Source organism: Leuresthes tenuis, unplaced genomic scaffold (assembly GCF_036924035.1).
Source record: "Leuresthes tenuis unplaced genomic scaffold, fLeuTen1.0.hap1 SCAF_20, whole genome shotgun sequence".
Lineage (NCBI taxonomy): Eukaryota > Metazoa > Chordata > Actinopteri > Atheriniformes > Atherinopsidae > Leuresthes > Leuresthes tenuis.
The window spans coordinates 21,475,265-21,494,754 of record NW_027325374.1 but is presented as its reverse complement, the minus strand read 5'-3'; the positions used below and the strand labels follow the sequence as shown (position 1 = coordinate 21,494,754).

General features: G+C 40.8%; 2 protein-coding genes and 1 non-coding gene across 3 annotated transcripts; 2 read left to right on the top strand and 1 right to left on the bottom strand.

Moving 5' to 3' along the window:
- The first annotated feature begins 318 nt into the window (after positions 1-318).
- On the top strand, positions 319-6,641 carry LOC140278085 (uncharacterized). Its single transcript, XM_072372974.1, has 7 exons — positions 319-511; positions 1,505-1,707; positions 2,967-3,068; positions 3,248-3,331; positions 3,643-3,753; positions 3,942-4,065; positions 4,211-6,641. Exons 1-7 carry the CDS (start codon positions 484-486, stop codon positions 6,253-6,255), a joined length of 2,697 nt encoding a protein of 898 aa, XP_072229075.1. The 5' UTR covers positions 319-483; the 3' UTR covers positions 6,256-6,641.
- Positions 6,642-7,201: 560 nt separating this feature from the next.
- trnar-ccu (transfer RNA arginine (anticodon CCU)) lies at positions 7,202-7,274 on the bottom strand. Its single transcript has one exon. It is a non-coding gene; the product is annotated as a tRNA-Arg (tRNA).
- A 487-nt stretch (positions 7,275-7,761) lies between these two features.
- Positions 7,762-18,288, top strand: wdr45b (WD repeat domain 45B). The gene is made up of 10 exons (XM_072373284.1): positions 7,762-7,940; positions 8,990-9,064; positions 10,045-10,146; positions 10,473-10,560; positions 11,860-11,954; positions 12,083-12,273; positions 12,350-12,435; positions 12,631-12,732; positions 12,841-12,962; positions 15,258-18,288. The coding sequence occupies exons 1-10, from the start codon at positions 7,874-7,876 to the stop codon at positions 15,362-15,364; spliced, it is 1,035 nt and encodes a 344-aa protein (XP_072229385.1). The 5' UTR covers positions 7,762-7,873; the 3' UTR covers positions 15,365-18,288.
- Positions 18,289-19,490: the final 1,202 nt, after the last annotated feature.

Here is a 19,490-nt window from a genome sequence, read left to right as displayed (position 1 = left end):
CAAATACAATTGAGTGGGAGGATTTTTGAATGTGAGTTTGCATTTACTTCTTCTTGAAAAGGAGCATTGAGCAGGAAGGAATATGACCTGTCTGTGTTGGGTGTTTAGATAGATAGACAAACTTCACAATAATGGTAGGTTTTAACCATCATAATTCATCTACAATTGTTGCTCTCCTAATTAGATTATGTTAATACTTAAGCATACTTAAATAATTCATATTCGACTAACAGGTGTGACGTAACGTGACGAGATGGGGGAAACCGACAAACGTCAAAAAACAAAAATGCGGAACGAATGAAATGCTGCTGTCTGAGGTCGGATTGTTGTTTCAGACGGAACGCAAAGCAGCCGTTGACGCAGAAAGATCGCCCGTGAGACATCGGTGTTGAAAACTGCCACAGGATAATATTTAGTTTGACCTCGGTCAAGCGAGGGCCCGTATTTTTCATTAGTGTAATGTAACTACAGTGAATATTTAGGATGGACAGAGGAATTTCAGAGTTACCCGGTGAGTGCAAGCATTTACAGACAGATTTGTTTAGGTAGGCCGCAACGCGGCGCGCGCGCGGGAATAGCATTGCTATTTATGTTGAAAAATATGGGTTTTTTTATCTGTTATGTTCCGTTTGTTGCATTTGGATAGAGTCTAAGATCCATAGAGTACATTTAGATGTGTTTTAATTGTGACGCGGGTTGCTGGGTTAAATACAGCACTTGCATGCAGCGGCAGTGTCAGGGCACGTATCGAAGCTCAGTGTGTATGCTAATGCTAATGTTAGCTGCAAGAGAGCCGGTCAGTTAAGTGAATCTTATGGTGTTGCGTGAACTCCGAAAATCCCTAAAATAATTATTTTAATATATGTGCAGGATGTTTGACGTAAAAGTGTTTACACCTGCTGTCTGCTACTTTGTGACACATCTGCAATTTGATATTGTTTTATGTAACACTTTCAACCGAAGATGACGCTTATTAAAAGGCGCATCCGAGGTGACCAGAGTTTGGGATTCTAAGGATCCTCAGAAGAGGAAGTATTAATCATACACTGAGATCATCTGGGATCTTAGTTTTTCTTTCAGGTTCATGGGTGGGGACTAAACGCATACCATATTTGCCGTGTCATCTTTATTTATTCTCAAGATAATCTGAAACTTGCTGTAAAATATTATATCTTACCGTTACCAACAGACTGTTTATGATGAGCATTATGATACACCAGTAAGCAGGTGTGAAAAGTCTTTGAGAATTGCGAAAAACAGAAGTTTTAAGGTTATTAGCTTAAATGTGTACATTCTGAAAACTATTGTAGTATCTCATTAAAAGTAAAGGGTAGTTTGTCTTGCTTACATCATTAGATAATAATGATTGAAAAGGACAGCAGCTCTGTGCAGTATCAGGTTTGGCCCTTGGTCTTATCATATCTCTAACCAAGCCTTGTTTTGAATGCAGTGTTGGTATGTAAGCTTTTCAAAGGTTTAATGAAATGCATCTCCTTGCTTGCAGGTTCCACTCTCCCCCTCTCCACCCTTCGCCTCTTGGTCTCACCGATTCGGCTGGTGTCTGCAGCCATTTGGCAAACCGTGGAGCAGAAAATTGTGTCGGACTATGGGCTGCTTGAGGAGTTTGTATTTATGGTCACAGAGATTGTTCCTCAACTTCTCTCCACGAGACAACGAGCTGAACTCCTTTTGGGTCTCAGAGCACGAGTGAGTTGGGTTTCTTTATTCAGGGAAGGCAGGTGTTTGTCAGATGGAAAGCATTTTAAATTCCAAAAAAGGGATCTGTAGCATAAGGCATGGTTATTGAGCTGCAGCCTTATAAATATTTAAGACTCGTAGTGGGGTTGTAACAATGCTAACAGGTTAATACTCTATCCTAACCCTGTTCTAAATGTAAATTTAAGAAGTGATTAATAAAAAGGTCTCCTTGATAGCTTGTTTTTCACCAGCAGCACTGGTGCTTTTAACTGAAAATATGAACACCAGTGCAAATCTTATGGAGCACGTCTTAAATCGTCTTTATTGCAACATGTTTGCAGTACATGAAACAGAGTGTTCCTTTCTTTGCAACATGTTTACCTTGTAAACTGACTGAATGTTTCATGTCACAGGGAGTAGACCTTTGCCTGCTGATTCAACATCGTATCCTCATTAATTCCTGAATGATATTAACTCATGGTCTGAATGCTCATTTCTTTAGAAAAATCCACTTTTGTTAAAAGGAAACAGGAGACAGTCAGCTGTTTTCTGAGCATACATGGGTAAATGTCCTCCTACTCAGTATACATTTTCCCCACCCTTGTTGTGATAACCATTGGCAGGCTTAAAATAACTCTTCTGCATCTCTCCTGGTGTTTCATAAGATATTTGATAATGATTTAAAACAAACAAAGTAGTAGTATTTCCAAGTACCACTGTGTTCAGGGATAAAATATTCTTGCACCATTGCAAAATGTGACTAAGTGGTTCCAAGCTGAGGCGCTTTGAACAATAGAAGCCATGTTAGTTTAGGTCTGTGCTGGTCATCGGTGTTCAGCTGCTACTGAGAGAAGAAGCTGTGTGCCAGCTGTAGGAGGTGAATAATGGTATGGATACTGTTGTAAATGAGTATCCTAACTGGATACATATTTTGGGATTAATTAGTGTTGGACATATCTGTTTTTTTACAACCCAAACTTGCAGTCAGACAAATGTCTGATCAGTATTCTTCTGAAACTCAACAGGAGTCATGTCAACCTCTCAATCAGAAGGTTAATACCCGTCAACGTTTTTGCTTTAACTGAGGAACCACATTTTATACGGGGTGAATATGGCCAAAGGTTTGAAATCTGAAACATTTTCGGTGTGTGACATAAGGTCAGGTGATTGGTATTAACCAAAAGTGAATTAGAACAGAGCAGCAGAGAGATGAGAAGGCTGCCGTTTTCCTCCCTTCTTCATTATTTGTGCCGTCTTTTGATTTGTAGTTGATCCTGGAACTGTGTCGCTCTGATGAGACGGCTGAACTCGACGTTATTCAGCCGCACCTCGACCGCATGCAGAGCCTCAGATCTCTGTGGAGCGTGGAGGTAGGCAGATGCCTCGCTGTGATTCAGATTCTGGATTTCCTCACATGTTTTGTCAATGTTTATTTTCCTTTTTTTAATTCATTCCATATTGTTTGTCATTTGCTGTCTTTTTCTTATATGTATAAAAAAAATCAGAAGCCTGAGGGAGAATTCTGATGAAACTGTCTGTGTTTTTACAGTCTGATGAGATGTCTGACTCTCATTTCATGGGCCTTGTCCGAAATCTGTTGAGAGATCCTGAAGAGAGAATGAATTTTTTCCAGGTTTGTGCATCTTTGAAATGATCAAACATGGTTACTCATAACTTGGGTAGTTGCATTAACAACAGATTGTTAATGGTGAGGAGAGCTTTACTTTCATAGGCCAGTGTAGACTTGTGTTTTTCTTCCCCTGAGGAACTTACAAAAGGACGATGATATCGCAAACTGCACTAATGAGCCATCCAAAGTTACTGCTGGCTATATTCCCTCACTGTGACAGTCCTACCGATGACTCTTTGTTAAATGATCTGCCCTTATCTATACGAGTTGTGTGGTCAGCTCATATGATTGAGGTTTATGGAATCGTGTTCCAGGATGTTTTCCCAGGAGACTTCGGGCCTACATATGACAAAGCAATCCAAACACTGATGTGGCTGTTTCTGTCCAGACTTGAAAAGCTCCTTCCTTCCCAAACTCTCCAACAGGTATGCATATGATATACACAAAAACAACTTGTCCAGCTGTATTTTACTGCAAGTAATACTCGTGCTACGTACTCCCGTTAAAGTGTTTTTAAAACTTAAGACGTTGGCCGCTCACTTATGAACCTCTGCCTCGTATTTGTTGATATAGGGGATTTTGAACAACATTTCTTTATGTATGTTTTTGTCAGATTGCTTCACTGCTCAGTGACACCTCATCTGTTTTGAGTGAGTGCATGGAGACCTTCGTTCAGCCTCAGGATCTCAAAGTCTTGCTGGACTCTCAGAAAGATCACATCCAGTTGGAAGACATTGGTGAGCTTGACAGAACATTAAACTGTAACACTGACATATGAGCCAGATACTTGTAATTTTGGCAAGTTCTCAACATATTTTGCTTTAGAATCTTTGAGTTTGAATTTTCTATTTATTTGTTTCCTTTGATCTTGTTTCTTTGCAGAGTCTTATGTGGTTGACAGTGGCATCTTGTCAGCCTTGTGTCTACCTCCAGTGGAAAGAGTTGTGATTGTCAACGAGCAAACGGAAACAGAGGCAGAGAGTGGCCTCGTGTACACCGTTTGCACAGAGATGGAGGTGGAATCTGAGAACAAAGAGGTGTATGTGGAGGGATCTGGGAACCCAGAAGAGTCCGAACAAACTCAGTGGTTTGGCCTCAGCGGTGAGGTGAAGGCAGAAATGGACAGCATAGTGGTTTCAGATCCCACCGAAGGCACTGAGGCCAGTGAGAGCGAAATGGCAGATGGCCACCATGATGAACAATCCGGAACACTGATCATCGGGGAGGACGGCCAGGTGACGGTGCTGGATGGCGTTGAGAAGAAGCCGAACCGACGCGGCAGGAAAAAGAAGCGACCCGTAGATGAAGACTTTGAAGTGGAAAGCAGAGCAAAGGGCATAAAGGAAGACTCAGAAACTGATGTCTTGTTGGAAAGACCGGTGCGAAAGAATAGAGGACTCAAGATGAAGCGGTACCTGTCGCAGTGGAGGAAATCAGGCAGTAATGCCACCAACAGTGGCCCTAAAAAGTTTGCCAGATCCCAGGGTTCAGCGAAAAGCAGCGACTTGGATGAGAGAACGTGCAAGGTGTGCGGCAAAGTGGTGAGCCAGGCCAAGTTCTTGCCGCGACATATGAATCAGCACTCTGAGGAGCTGCCCATTGCTTGTCCTGCATGCAAAAAGTTTTACAAGAGTTTGCGTTACTTGCAGCAGCACAGATGTTCAAGTCTAACAAAAGCAAAGGCAGACACGAAAGAGACTGCAGGTGATGAGGGTGAGCAGTCGTCCAGTGGGGTTCCTCGTGAGGCGTCCCACGAAGAGCAACTGTTGGACAACACTGCCCAGGACCCCGATTACTCGCCCTCTGCAGAGAGGTCCTCGAAGGGATCGGGACAGAAAAGCCCAGAAGGAAGCAAAAGTGTGCTAGAAGGTCCATTCTACTGTCCTCACTGCAGTGTGGAGTTCAAGTGCAAGCAGACCTTCAGGTTCCATTTAAGAAATATTTGCTACAACGAGCAGCAGGTGGATCCCGAGAAGCCAGAGGATGTTAAGCACTGCTTCAGATGTGATGAATGTGACAAGGCGTTTAAGTACAAATCAACATTGGATTCCCATAAACAGACGCACAACCCGCTCTACTGCGAGGTGTGTATGAAGTTAGTACGTGACTCGGAGGCACTGGCCTTGCACAAAGAATCCCACACACCGTTTCAGTGTAACCGGTGTGAGGAGAACTTTCCAGTGTTCAAGGCCCTCCATAAGCATTACATCGATGTCCACAACCCCACTGAGCCTTTTGTCTGCACTCACTGTGAGACCACTTTTGCCAGTTTGAAGCGTTTTATCCGACATGAGTGGAAGCACACCGGTTACCAACCTTTTCAGTGCACTTATTGCGCTAAAAGGTTCCGCTCATATTCCGACCTCGTGGAGCACCATAAAAAACACACTAAAGCGTATCCGTTCCTCTGTTGGGAATGTGGCAAGAAGTTCAGGCACGGCGTTACGCTGACGAGGCACGTGGAGCGCGTGCATAACTCTGGAGAACCAGTGACCGAGAAGCCCGCAGCCATCTTCACCTGCGCTCAGTGTGGGAAGACCTTCACGTCCAGAAGGTGTCTGCTGAAACACGACAACTTCCATCACAAAGGGCTGCGTTTCCCGTGCGAGCACTGTGGAAAGGGATTCTTTGGGAAGGACGCGCTGGTGAGGCACACTTTGATTCACACTGGGGAAAGGCCTTTCAAGTGTGATGACTGCGACAAGTCTTTCAGATCTGCTGCAGAATTGAAGATACACAGGAGATATCATACTGGGGAAAGACCGTTCAAGTGCAACATCTGTGAGAAGGGTTTTGTCCAGTCTTGTTTCCTTACGTTACACATGCGAACCCATACTGGAGAGAGGCCATATGTCTGTGCAGTGTGCAGCAAGGGCTTTTCAAGTTTGCATGGCCTAAAAAGACACAGGAGACTTGTTCATGCTTAGAGAAAATAGACAGCATACTAATCCTCTTGAGGAGTTTAAAAAGCCTCTTAGGGTCAGAGTTTAGCATCAGATGTTTATCAGAACTTAAGGAACAGTAAGATTGAACCTTTTGCTAAAGGACACTGGCAGTGTGGATGCTGGCCACGAAGAAGACTTTAAACCAGTTCAAAGACATTTTCTTTACGTTGTTTCAGTGCTATCTCTGGTTGCTTGGGTCGTTAGAAAATATGTAATTGTATTGCGTTATAAAAGTGTATCTTTGTATTTTTTACAGACTTGTCTGCTGTAGCTCTGAATAAGATTTGTATATGTAAATGATTCAAAAATTCGATTCCTTTAGGAATTGATTCTCTTCTTTCTTGAATAAAAATCCCAAGTGTCACTTACATTACTTGAGTGAAGTTTTTCATGTGTTTTGTATTTCCTACATATGAAATATTATTTAAAGGCTAATTGTTGTTCACAAGAAATTCTTAGAATTTTATTTGCTTGAAAGAGTAGCAATAATATCCATTTTATATACACCCTTTACGAGTGAATGATTTAGCTCAATTTACAATTTACTTCAATCTACTGTAGTTCAGCTTCAGCACCCCCTGCTGCTAATGCTTTAAAATGTGATGATGCCATGTCACTCTTAATAGATCTACATTTTTATTTTACATCTATGAATACTTTGGTCTATATGGACATTTTATCTGAAATTAAAAAAAAGTTGCTGTAATAGTTTTAATTTCATTTATAAAGGCAGAAATACTGTTTTTCATATGAACATCACTGTATCAACTGTGTAGATGTAAAGCAGTGATATTTAGGTCATAGTACGCACTTTAAAAACTTGTGCACAATTTCGACATAAGTGGGTGAATATAATCGCCACATGTATATATGTGTATATACATATCACACAGTGAAATATCTCAATATCCGTATTAAAAAACAATCCCACCCCAGATGGGACTCGAACCCACAATCCCTGGCTTAGGAGGCCAGTGCCTTATCCATTAGGCCACTGGGGCTGAATATCTATATATCATATGTTTCCGATACCGATAGGATAGATTCTCCATAGGTCACTTACTTGTATTATATGTCACGTTTAATTAGTTATCATTTGACTGATTGTGTGATGTTAGGTCATACAATGTTCTCACAAAAATAACATCGACACTCAAATGGCATCTTTAAAAGCCTGAAAAAAAACATACATTTAAACTAACTAGTGTCACACCCATATATGATTTCTCTGATTATCACGACGACGAAACTGATTCAGACCCATTTAATGAAAAATAATATTTCGGCCAGGAAAGTCCGAGTTCATTAAAATATTTTCTCGATCGGTGTGACTACTTTCAGTTTATACTATTAAATACTATTAATTAGGATTAGGCAATTATTTTAGGGATAGCCTTGACGTCAAATACTTTCAACGAAGTCCATTGAAAAGTCCCTGTGGTTTCGTTGTGGCCGGTGATCCTTTCCCTGAGCAAGAGCCAGCCCCGATTGTTTTCCTTCCTTCTGGCAAACAGACTCAGGAGGAATGGTAGCCGGTTAGCTCGTCAGGCATCAGCTGCTGGATTCACTTGTTAACAGTATCGGTTATTCAGTCAAAACGATGAATTTACTACCGTCCAATCCTCACGGGAATGGGCTTCTTTATGCTGGATTTAACCAGGATCACGGTAAGAAGTGTATTGTTTTTTTTCCTACCTAAAATGATTAGCCAACGTCGTAGATTCCGAGCTCTCATTGCTTGGCTGATGTCTCACAAGAGCACACATTTCGTATAATGTTACCCGCCAGCAACATCTTTGTATTTTCTGATCTTGAAACCATTTACTTGTAATTCTGCTGCGTAGGTAACGCCGAAATCTTAAGGTGAATTACCGATTGAGTTAATGTTAGCTTTAGCAAGCCCTTCCGATTCAGCTAACTTTAAACAAAAAAACGCTAGTATTTTTGTAACGAAACTAACACACATATCAGCTAATTTATTAATAGGTCACTAAGTCAAATGTGCTCAAATTAGTCACAAAAGGGAGATAAATAAATTAAGTCATGACATATAGTGTATAAGTGGTTAGTCATGTATGTGAACTTAGCATTCATGCTAATGCTAGCTGCATTTCCATCGACCGTCATAGTAGCGTTTGCGAGCACAACGGCCATCGGCTAGCATTAGCAAGGTAATGCTAACAGTACTGGGCTGTCTTAACTTTGAATTATTTACAATGTAAACAATCTGTGATTAGGTTAATAGTTTTGTGTAAGGTATAAGATAGCTTAGGTCACAGATAATTTCTGCTCTCCCGCCCCATGAACGTTAAGTTTGTTTTAAAATCTCCGTGTCTAAACTTTACTTCTCTGTAATATCACGTCATTATTGATGTCCAAGTTTCTGAAACTAAACTAACGTTTCTACCGTAAATAGACATCTTGTGATTATTTATAGGACTTGGCGCTGAAACTCGCTGTTGTCAACATGTTAGTTCTACACGATTTCCAACACGGTTAATCATTTGCTTTAAGCTCTCGCTTCGTATTTAAAGGCTCGGTCTTTGATCACTTCACTGTCTATCATTGTGCCTCTTTAAACTTATTACCTTGGTGGCCTTGTCTTGTATAAATTATCTACTGATTGTGTAAACGTGTCTCTGTTTAAAAGATTGTTTTGTATATCGAAGAGCTATTAGATTATGATTAGTGCTTTTTGATCCGTGTGTCTGTCCAGGATGCTTTGCATGTGGAATGGAGAATGGATTTCGTGTGTACAACACAGATCCTCTCAAAGAGAAAGAGAAGCAAGGTAATAAAATCCTAACACATTAAGCTGGTGGGGAAGAGGGTTTGGATATGGTTAAACATGTTCACTGCTGATTTATCACTCATACTTTGTGTTTTACTTGTTTGACAGTGACTGTTGTGTATCTTTGACTGTCACATTTTGAATAAGGCCTTTCTGTGTGGAGTTTGCATGTTCTTCCCGTGTATGCGTGAGTTCTCTCCGGTACTCCGGCTTCCTCCCACTGTCCAAAAACATGTGCATGTTAGGTTAATTAGTGTCTCTAAAATTGTCCCTCGGGGTGAGCGTGTGTGTGGTTGTTTGTCTCTGTGATGGACTGGCGACCTGTCCAGGGTGTACCCGCCTCTGCCCAATGATTCCTTGGATAGGCTCCAGCCCCCCTGCAGCCCGACAGTTGGATTAAATGGGTATAGAGAATGGATGGATGGATGTTTTTAATGTATGATGATACTATCATGATACTGATCCTGGGTAAGGTGGGGTACTACTGTAAGATAATCTTTTGACCATTTACATTGTTGTGAGGACTTTGCTTTAAACTTTTCATCCAAAACTGGGATGATTGAGCAATACTCTGTGGTTGACAGCTGAAAGTGTTTTTGTCTGTGACTGTGCTGCTCTTCACAACCAATTATTTCTACTGGAATGAAACTCCTTAAATTTGGAGACATTTAAGAGGAAGTCTCCCCTAAAGGCAGCTAAACATGTGACTCAGGAGACGGTCGACTCCAGAATAACTTCTCTAAACTCAACCAATTTCAAGTGCTTTGGGTCAGCAACTGCTGAACTAAACTTTTATTTATATATATATATATATATATATATATCTTTCTGAACAAAAACCCTTGCATCACTCAAGTTTTGTGAGGCAGTTGTCACCCTGTGGAATTCACAGGTCATGAGAGATAGCAAACGGTAACAGTGAACAGCACCTTTCTTTGGTGACTACAGTAACTCCAGTTAGCAATGTGTTTGATTTTCAGAGTTCCTGGAGGGTGGGGTTGGCCATGTGGAGATGCTGTTTAGGTGTAACTATCTAGCACTAGTGGGAGGAGGGAAGAAACCCAAATACCCAACAAACAAAGGTAGGTTTTGTTCTTGCTAGCTGCAGTATTTGATAAAGTTTCGATTTGTAGCTTTGGACCTGTGATGTCACACTGTCAACTTCTCCTGTTGCAGTTTATTGAGCAACTGCTTATTATTTTAGATGGGTCATTGTTTGTGTTGCTCCACATCCTGCTCCATGACACACATCTCTTTGCCATAACACTGCTTGTGACTGATCATCTGCTGCATTGATGATCAGTGAATATTACCGTTCCTTACATTTTGTACCTGTTAACATCCTGCCTTTGAAGTAGCGCATGTGACGTATTTTATTCATGTATCTTTTCCTGTCGTGACGCTGTAGTGATGATCTGGGACGACCTGAAGAAGAAGACAGTCATTGAAATTGAGTTTTCAACAGAAGTCAAAGCAGTAAAGCTTCGGCGCGACAGGTAAAAGCCTGAAAGAGAGGGCGTGTCCTCTGTCATTTTGTATGTGAGGAATTTGTTTGGTTATCTGTTGAAAAATCAGTGTTGTGTAAGGGAAAGCTTACTTTTAGCCACAACCATTCATCTTATTTCACTGTTATTCATACAGACCTCACCCTCTTTCACTTTAAAGTTTATGTATCAGAACTTCATTTAAAAAAAAAAAAATCATCTGGTCCCTACCTGGTCTTCGAATGAGGTAAATATAACCTCAGATGAACGTCACATGACACATTATACAGTGTCATTATTTATTTAACAAAAACTGCAAAAGCAGTGTGTAAGAAGCTAAGTCCAAGTTGTTGCTGCCCATCAATCTGGGAAGAATGTAAGACTATTTCAAACTAATTGGAGCCCATCATTCTACAGAGAGAAAGATTACTCACAACTAGAAAACATTCAAGACAGCTGTCAATCTTCCCAGAAGCAGACATCCCAGCAAGTTCGCCCCAGGGTGCTTCTGAACAAACCACAAGACTTCTGAAATAATGTCTATTGGACAGATCAGACCAAAGTGCGGTTATAATTCACAGCAGCACGTTTGATGAAACTCACACTATATCATCCCAAACACCTCATACCAGCTGTCAAGCACAGTGGTGGAGGGCTGATGATCTGGGCTGGTTCTGCAGCCACAGGATCTGGGCACCTTGCAGTCACTGAGTCCATCATGAACTCCTCTGTATGCCAGAGTCAGATGTGAGGCCATCTGTCTGACAGCTGAAGCTTGGGTGAAACTGGGTCATCAACAGGACAATGATCCCAAACACAGCAGCAAACAGAATGCCTGAAAAGGATCAAGATGTTGCAATGGTCCAGTTAAAGTCCAGACCTCAGCCTGATTGAAATGCTGTCGCTAAACATTGTTCTACAGGCTATTTAATCGTAGAATGAATTTAGTTTTTCTTCAACTTTTGGCCAAATTTTGGCCCAGTTTTTGTTAAATAGATAATGATACAGTAGATGTCATGTGTTGTTGTTCATCTGAGGTTGTATTATTTCAGTCTCTGGTCCAAACGATTAATAATCCTGTAATATAATCCTGTCTTGATACAGTTTAACTCTGAAAAGGATTCTCTTATTTAAAAAAAAAAAAAAAAAAAAAAAGCACGACTATTCTATCTATCTCTTTCCCAGAAGGATAGTTCATAAATTATTACTGGAGTTGTTCTCAGGCTCTCTGCCTCTTCTTTTATGACTGGAAGAGTCGTATTGTTTTTAGTCTGTATTGCAGCTCACATGATGGTTGTCCTTTGCTCTCAGGATCGTGGTGGTCCTGGACTCTATGATTAAAGTGTTCACCTTTACCCACAATCCTCATCAGCTGCACGTGTTTGAGACATGTTATAATCCCAAAGGTCAGTCCAAGCCGCGTAACCTCTGACTTGAGTTTCATATTAAATGTGGTGCTGCTCGAATAAAGTGCTGTTGCTCGTGTGTGTATCAGGGCGAGCCTTACCTCCCTCTCTCCCTTTGGCCCCTTCAGGTCTGTGTGTGCTGTGTCCCAACAGCAACAACTCTCTGCTGGCATTCCCGGGGACTCACTCGGGCCACGTGCAGATCGTGGACCTCGCCAACACGGAGAAACCGCCGGTTGACATCCCTGCTCATGAGGGGGCGCTGTGCTGCATTGCGCTCAACCTGCAGGGCACGAGAATAGCCACCGCATCAGAGAAAGTACGGAAAGCTTGTGTGCGGTTACACCCCCCTCAATGTTGGGATACTTTTGCTGACATGCGACTCATTTCCACAGGGGACTCTCATCAGAATTTTCGACACATCTGCAGGTCAACTCATACAGGAGCTGAGGCGAGGCTCACAGGCAGCAAACATCTACTGGTGGGTGCTGATTTAAATGCTACTGACGTCTATATCCCTCTTCTGCAGTCTCCTTCCCAGTAAGCCGTTAGATGTTAGATGTGGGTTACAGTTGGTGTAGATCTGAGCTACAGCTATAAAAGTATCGAGTTCATATGTGTGCGTGTGTCTCTATGTGAAACTTTAATTTCTTTCTACTATTTCTCTCTTTTTCAGCATTAATTTTAATCAAGATGCGTCCCTCATCTGTGTGTCCAGCGACCACGGCACCGTGCATATCTTTGCTGCAGAGGACCCCAAAAGGAACAAACAGTCGAGGTCTGTTTTTTTCCATTCAGGCAACGTGTTATCACCACTGCTGTGAAAGAGGGCTAAATCCAAAAACTACCCGTGTGTTGTTTTTTTTGTTTTTTTTTTTCTCCACAGTTTGGCATCAGCCAGCTTCCTTCCCAAATACTTCAGCTCCAAATGGAGCTTCTCCAAGTTCCAGGTCCCGTCAGGCTCTCCCTGTGTGTGTGCCTTTGGAACGGAGCCAAATGCTGTCATAGGTAAGGTTACTTGGGAGCGTGATGCCGTCTGACAGGCGTGACTCAGCCTGTGAGCATCCAACTCTGACTGATCACAGACAGCGGGTATCACAGAGAACATATGGTGACACTGAACCCACATTTGAATTCTTGTTTTCAGCCCCTGCATCAAACATTATGATCTTATCATGTACAGGACAGTGCGAAGTCTTGAGTTAGCCCTTTTTTAAAATTAGAAATATTTTCATTTATTTATTTTCTTAATTTGTGTCCAGTGAGCCAGACTTTATTGTAATCTTTTAAATTGCTCTTGAGCAATAGTTTTCCAGTCCTTCTGCAGTTCTTCTTTGAACATTGGCTGCTTTTTCACAGAGCAAAAGAGAAAAAGAGAGCAAAGTGAGGAAAGGTGTGACAGATGAGGTCCCCCAGCAGTCTAAGCCTATAGCAGCTTAACTATGGGATGTTTCAGGATTACCTGAGCCATCCCTAACTATAAGCTTTATCAAAAAGGAAAGTTTTAAGCCTAATCTTAAAAGTGGAAAGGGTGTCTGCTTCCCGGACATTTACTGGCAGCTTATTCCACAAGAGAGGGGCCTGATAACTGAAGGCTCTACCTCCCATTCTACTTTTAGAAACTCTGGGAACAACAAGTAATCCTGCAGTCTGAGAGCGAAGTGCTCTGTTAGGAAAATATCTTACAATGAGATCTTTAAGATATGATGGAGCTCGGTCATTAAGAGCTTGATATGTAAGGAGAAGAATCTTAAATTCTATTCTGAATTTAACAGGGAGCCAATGAAGAGAAGCTAAAACTGGAGAAACATGATCTCTCCTGTTAGTTCTCATCAGAACTCTGGCTGCAGCATTTTGGATCAACTGGAGGCATACACATAAGACAACTCGGCAAAGAACCGATTTTAAATAGTGTCTTTGGACATTTTGTGACTTGCAGCATGTCACAAAGAGATGTTATTTCGTTGCATCTGCATAAATGCCAAAGATAATAGTTTGACAGACAAATTAGTATTCTTGCAGCAACGAGAGGATTCTCAATGAGCTGTTGGCTGAAAACTAGGAATATCTCAGCATGGCGTGTGGAGGTTTGAGGTACTTGGACAAGTGGAGGACCAAAGAAGAAGTGTCCGGCCTTGGCTGTGTTTATATAGTTCTTATATGATTGGCAGGCGACTGCTCCTCCTCCTGAGCCACAGCAGATGAACATTCGCTGAGAGCTCATCAGAAAATGTAATGATGGGATCTCTATTTTAAAATATGCGTGCATTTTTTAAGTAATTTAAAATATTTCCAGAGTTTTTAACTGCATTTTTTTAGAAGGAGGTATAATCACTGAATACATAAGCTTTAGCAACAAAACCTTGTTGATACTTAACCAACCGTGCTCTTATTGGACGCTTCCATCTATCCGTCCGTTTTTTTTTGTTTTTTTTTTTAAAGTATGGCTTGTAATGGACAGGACAGATGAAAGAGACAGAAAGCAGAGAGGTGGAATGGCAAGCAGTAAAAAGCCGTCCGATGCGGGATTCGAACCGGGGCCGACTGCAGCAAAGACGGTAGCGTCCGTTCACGGGGCATCTGCACAACCCGCCACTACGCTACCGACCACCTCATCCGTCTGTTTTTTAAAACAAAATTTCCCGTCTACAGGGCCAACCAAAGTGGTCTCATCAGCTTCTTCGCTCATGTTTGACCATTGTTCACTGTAGTTTGTTGTTGTCTGAAGTCATGAAAGTTAGTTGGTGCTCCAGTTTAATCGGTATGTCTGAAACTCATCCAGTGAGAAACGTTCCGCGGTGCAAAAATAAGTGCGATTAAAATGCGTTAATTTTTTAAGACATTAATTTTCGTGTAATTAATTGATCTTAATTATCGCGTTAAAATCCCGGCCCTAGTAATAAGTTCATTTTAATCTCACTCTCCTGTTTTAAAGATCATAAAATGTAGTTATGAGCTTTGCAGTATCTTTGTTGCCAGGTAACAATTAGCTCTGAAAAAATCCTCAAAAAGGAAGCTGCCACCAGCTGCTGTCAGTTTCAGGATCAGAAGGGGCTGGTTGATGATTATTACTGTCTGACAGAGATGAGGTCACATGGACCCTCCTCTCGGTGTGCGTTTATCGTTGCCTCCTCTCAGGCCTCCTGCACCCAGTCACACTTCAAACAGATTTGCTTCATTAAATCTTGTTTTTAAGCTTTGACAGCATTGTGGATGTTGTTCCTTCCTCTATAGCGTCATATCTGTGTTCAAAGTGTTTGCTGACTGTTTTTTTTTCTTTTTCTTTCTCCCTTCTCTTCATAGCCATTTGTGCTGATGGCAGCTACTACAAGTTTCTGTTCAACCAAAAGGGGGAGTGTTCCAGAGACGTGTACGCCCAGTTCCTGGAGATGACTGATGACAAAATATGACCCTTGATCTCCCTACGGACTTCCTGTTGAGCAACCCGATTACTTTTTTTTTTTTTTTTCTTTTTCTTTTTTAAATTCAGAGGAGGTAGGAGAGGTCCCACGTTGCACTTCACCTTATCTTGACAGACTCTGCAAAAAGAGAGCATCAGATCAAGGAAGGACAAAGAAAAAGAAGCACAGACTTTTGGGGGATAATCCCTCAACTCAAAGACGGCGGCATGGAACAGTGATGCAGATTTTGTCTCTGGACAGACAGACGGACACGTGTTCTGACTTTACTCCCAAACCAAACACAAGAAAAAGAGGGAAAGCTATTTTTTTGAAAGTACAACTCGCAGCTTTTTAAGATGTCTTCCGAGGAGTTCACAAAGGATGGCTATTTTTAATCACATGGATGGTACAGATTGATTGAGAATATTGAGATTTTTGTCAACTAACACCACCTAACCTAACTGTAGGGAGTGCCTCTGAGACTAGAGCAAATCTGTATTTTGTGCACATATTATTGTTGTCATATATACATACATGTGCTTGTATATTTACCAATGTACCACATTAGGTGTTTGCAAACAGGATCAGCGGAGAGACCCGTTGTTCTTCCAACATCAGGAGTATCAGTAGACTCATCCTGTTTTGGGAAGCATCACCTTCGTATTATTAGATTGTCACTGTATATACACAACTTGCCAGACTGAATTTCTAACTACAGAACTGTAAAAAACAGTAGCAGGAAAAAGGATGAATTAACATTTTTCTTTGTTTTACTTTTCTTTTTTCATATGTTGTGCAATACATCGTTAATCTTTTGTTAAAAGCTTTGAAAGTCGTGTTTAAGGTTTCTAGCTGCACAAAGTGTTGGGAAAAGTGGGACATTTTGAGGAATACAGTTGTTCACTCTCATTGTCATGTTTGTATGGTGAGCAAGAACATCTGGACAGGCTGAGTGTATCTGCCATGCAGCATCTCTGAAGCTTAATAACAAATGTCAATACTTTTTAGGATCCATAGGCACTAAAACTTTTTTTCTTTTAAATGAGGAAAAAAAGAATCAAATGTTTTTCAGGTTTTTCACTTTGGTGATATTTGGGCTGTGAGCTGTTGATGAAGTTTTTTTTTTTTTTTTTTTTAATGGATCCAACTAACATTACATGATTATCAGTTTCTCAGTATGGTTCCATACACAGTTAAGTTCAGCTACAGTTATAGCTCGACTTGGCCGTTTAAGTAGGACTCTTTCCTTGTTCCAGCATCCAGGCATGGGAAGAAGCTCCGGCACAATAGGTGGCATTATGCCCTCCTTTCGGCTTGTTAGCTGGAGGTTTTTCCAGTCAGCCTTTTAGTTTAAATCAAAACAACTGACAGCTTAACTGGCAGAAAATTGTCGCCATATTGTGGTGACCTTTCTTCGTTCTGTACACTTTTCTTACAAATGAGATGCACACTGTCTTTCTGTTGTTACTGACTTCTATTACTCCGGGTCAAATGCTGCGACAGGGACTGCTTTAGGTCCAATACTTGCATACTTTTAGTAATTCAACTGTCTGAGTTTCTTTGTCCAACTTTGACAAATTGGATTTTGTATAATTTCAGTCAGAATAACATGTTTACATGTATTTAAAAGTTGTTGTTTTTTTTTTTTTCAAACTAACAGAAATGAGTATTTCTGCTTCTAACATGTGGGTGTACTGAGGTTTAAAGATGTACTTAAGTTTTTCTGAAGTTATGGTTGTGTGAAGAACTGCAGTAGACAACAGGCAAAGCGCTCTCACTTTGGACAATCCAAATGTTTCTCAATGGGCGAGTTAAAGCTAAAAGGTTATCTGATGGGTTTTTCTTCATCTAAATGAACATAAAAGATTTTGTTGCAGTTCAAGCAAACACTGTTGACTCTGACTCTAACGCTGCCTCTTTTCTACATCAGTCAGGGTCTGGGTCTGTAATTGGGGAAAATGCAGTTGCAAAAGAAAAAAACTCACGCAGAAGCAATGAGGTGTAACAAAAAAATCCACAGTATCACTCTCACTTGACCCACGATAAAATGTTTTGGGCTTGAGTTTTATACAAATTGAATCTTCCATGTAGCTTTTAGCTTTAGCTCACCTGAAAGGATTTGTTTCTGATTTTTTTCCAAACATTTTTTTTTTGGAGTCTTACTTTCAAATAAGAAGAAAAAAAAACCTTTAAAAGAGCATTTACACGGACTCTGTTCTGTAGGTCAACAGCCTTTGCTTCTTGGGTAATCACAGTTCCCAAAATGCTGAAACATTTCTGGAAGCGTTTGAAAGTTAAAGAGCCTAAACCAAATTTTTTTTCTGTCCATTTTTGTTGATTTCCTGCTTCATAGTCAAAATTATAAAAAAAAAAAGAAGACATTTTGAACTCAATACTGCACTTGACGTTTAATGTTACTCGCCGTACATTGATCATATAAAATAAAAGTTCCACACCACATGCGTTTGGTCTGAGAGACTATGCAGTCGCAGTTGTATGTCAATTACCTGACTACACTCTTTTTGGTAAGTGTATTTTCTGTGTGTTTGTGTAAAATGCGTCATAATGCCAGTTCAGCGAGTGCATCAGGGACTGCGAGGTGCTTTGCTGAACCCCATGGCCATAAACAGGAGGCGTATGTGTTAAACTGATATAAGCAAAGCTGTAACAAGCTTCTTTTTTTTTCCCATTTCTAAGGCTACTTGACATCTTCTGGTGGATCCATTGCAAAAACACATCTTCTTTGCGTTGCTTTCTGCATCAGATTGTATTAAAGCAGGCGTCCTGCTTTGCACACACAGCACTTGCCAGACCACAGGAGGGACTCTTTACAAACTGAAAACCAAGCCAACTGCTTTCTGACATGCTCAGAATGATTGTAAATCCTGCATTTAAAATTGTGAATAAAGTTTAACATCTGCTTTTCCAGTTAAGCTCCATCGACTAATGAGTTCTTTGTTGTGGAAGTAATACGAAGGCTCTCAACTGTACTGGTTCTGTGTGAATTTCGTATTTGTTTACTACCGGTGTTTCTAACCATATGTAAGCATTAGGGCTGCCAATGAATAATGGTGTTCAATTATGACAAATTACATGAAGTAATGATGGCAGTAATTGTAGTTTGAGGCATGAAACTGGAGAAGAAAGATGGGGAACTAATTTAGCTACATTCTAATATAGCCGGCTACACTCGGACTGGATTGGCTTAATTCTTTCTATATGAGTCTCCTGCCTTGACTAGTCCATAAGATGTTTTTTTTTCTTCGTTACAAGACATATCATGATCAAAATCAGACATCAGTGCTTTGGCTGAGGATTCCTGCTGTGAATCTGCGGAGCACGACTGACGTTTCAGAAATAGCAGACTATTCAAAGGAACCAGCACCAACCAATCCTGGTGGGGTTGGGCTGTGCAGTTCTTCATGTGTTGTGACGGGCAGATGAAATGAGATGCTAGTAACTTTAACTAACAAAGAAAATGAGCTACCGTGTACTGTTGAAAAAGCCTGAAAGGCAAAATATACAGGCAATCGGTTTTTTTAAGGCCCTACCAAGAAATATGTCATAGAAAACTGTTGATTGAAACTGTTGTAAAAAGTGTGATCACTTAAAAAAAACATTTAACAAAACCCTTTTCCTAAAGGAAAAACTGATCTAAAAATCAGTTTTTGTGCTGGCATCCCCATAACTGAACTTGTAGTTCAAAAGGCAAAAATAATTTTATAGTGCAGAAAGAAGACATTAGTTACCACTATCAAGCCAATCCTCTGACCAGTGGACACCCTTAGCATATTTACTGTGTGACTCAAACAAGTTTCGAAGGATGGGGAGCTTAAATATAAAGTGTATTAGTTTCCCTGCAGCCTTTAAATGCTTTTAAGGACAGTGTCCTATTGTCTTCAGATTTTATAAACAGTTGCATGAAAAATAAAGTACATTCTATTCAATTCTAAGGTTTTACATAATAAAAACAATCTTCCGGTTCTTATCAGGTCTTAAAATGAGACATACAACCCCAGATGAACAACAACACGTGATCGTTGCCAATCTCTCTAGGAGTAATGTCCCAGCAAGTTCATCCACAAGATTTCAACAAACCGGCAACAAAACCCCAGACCTACATCCCAGACTCTAC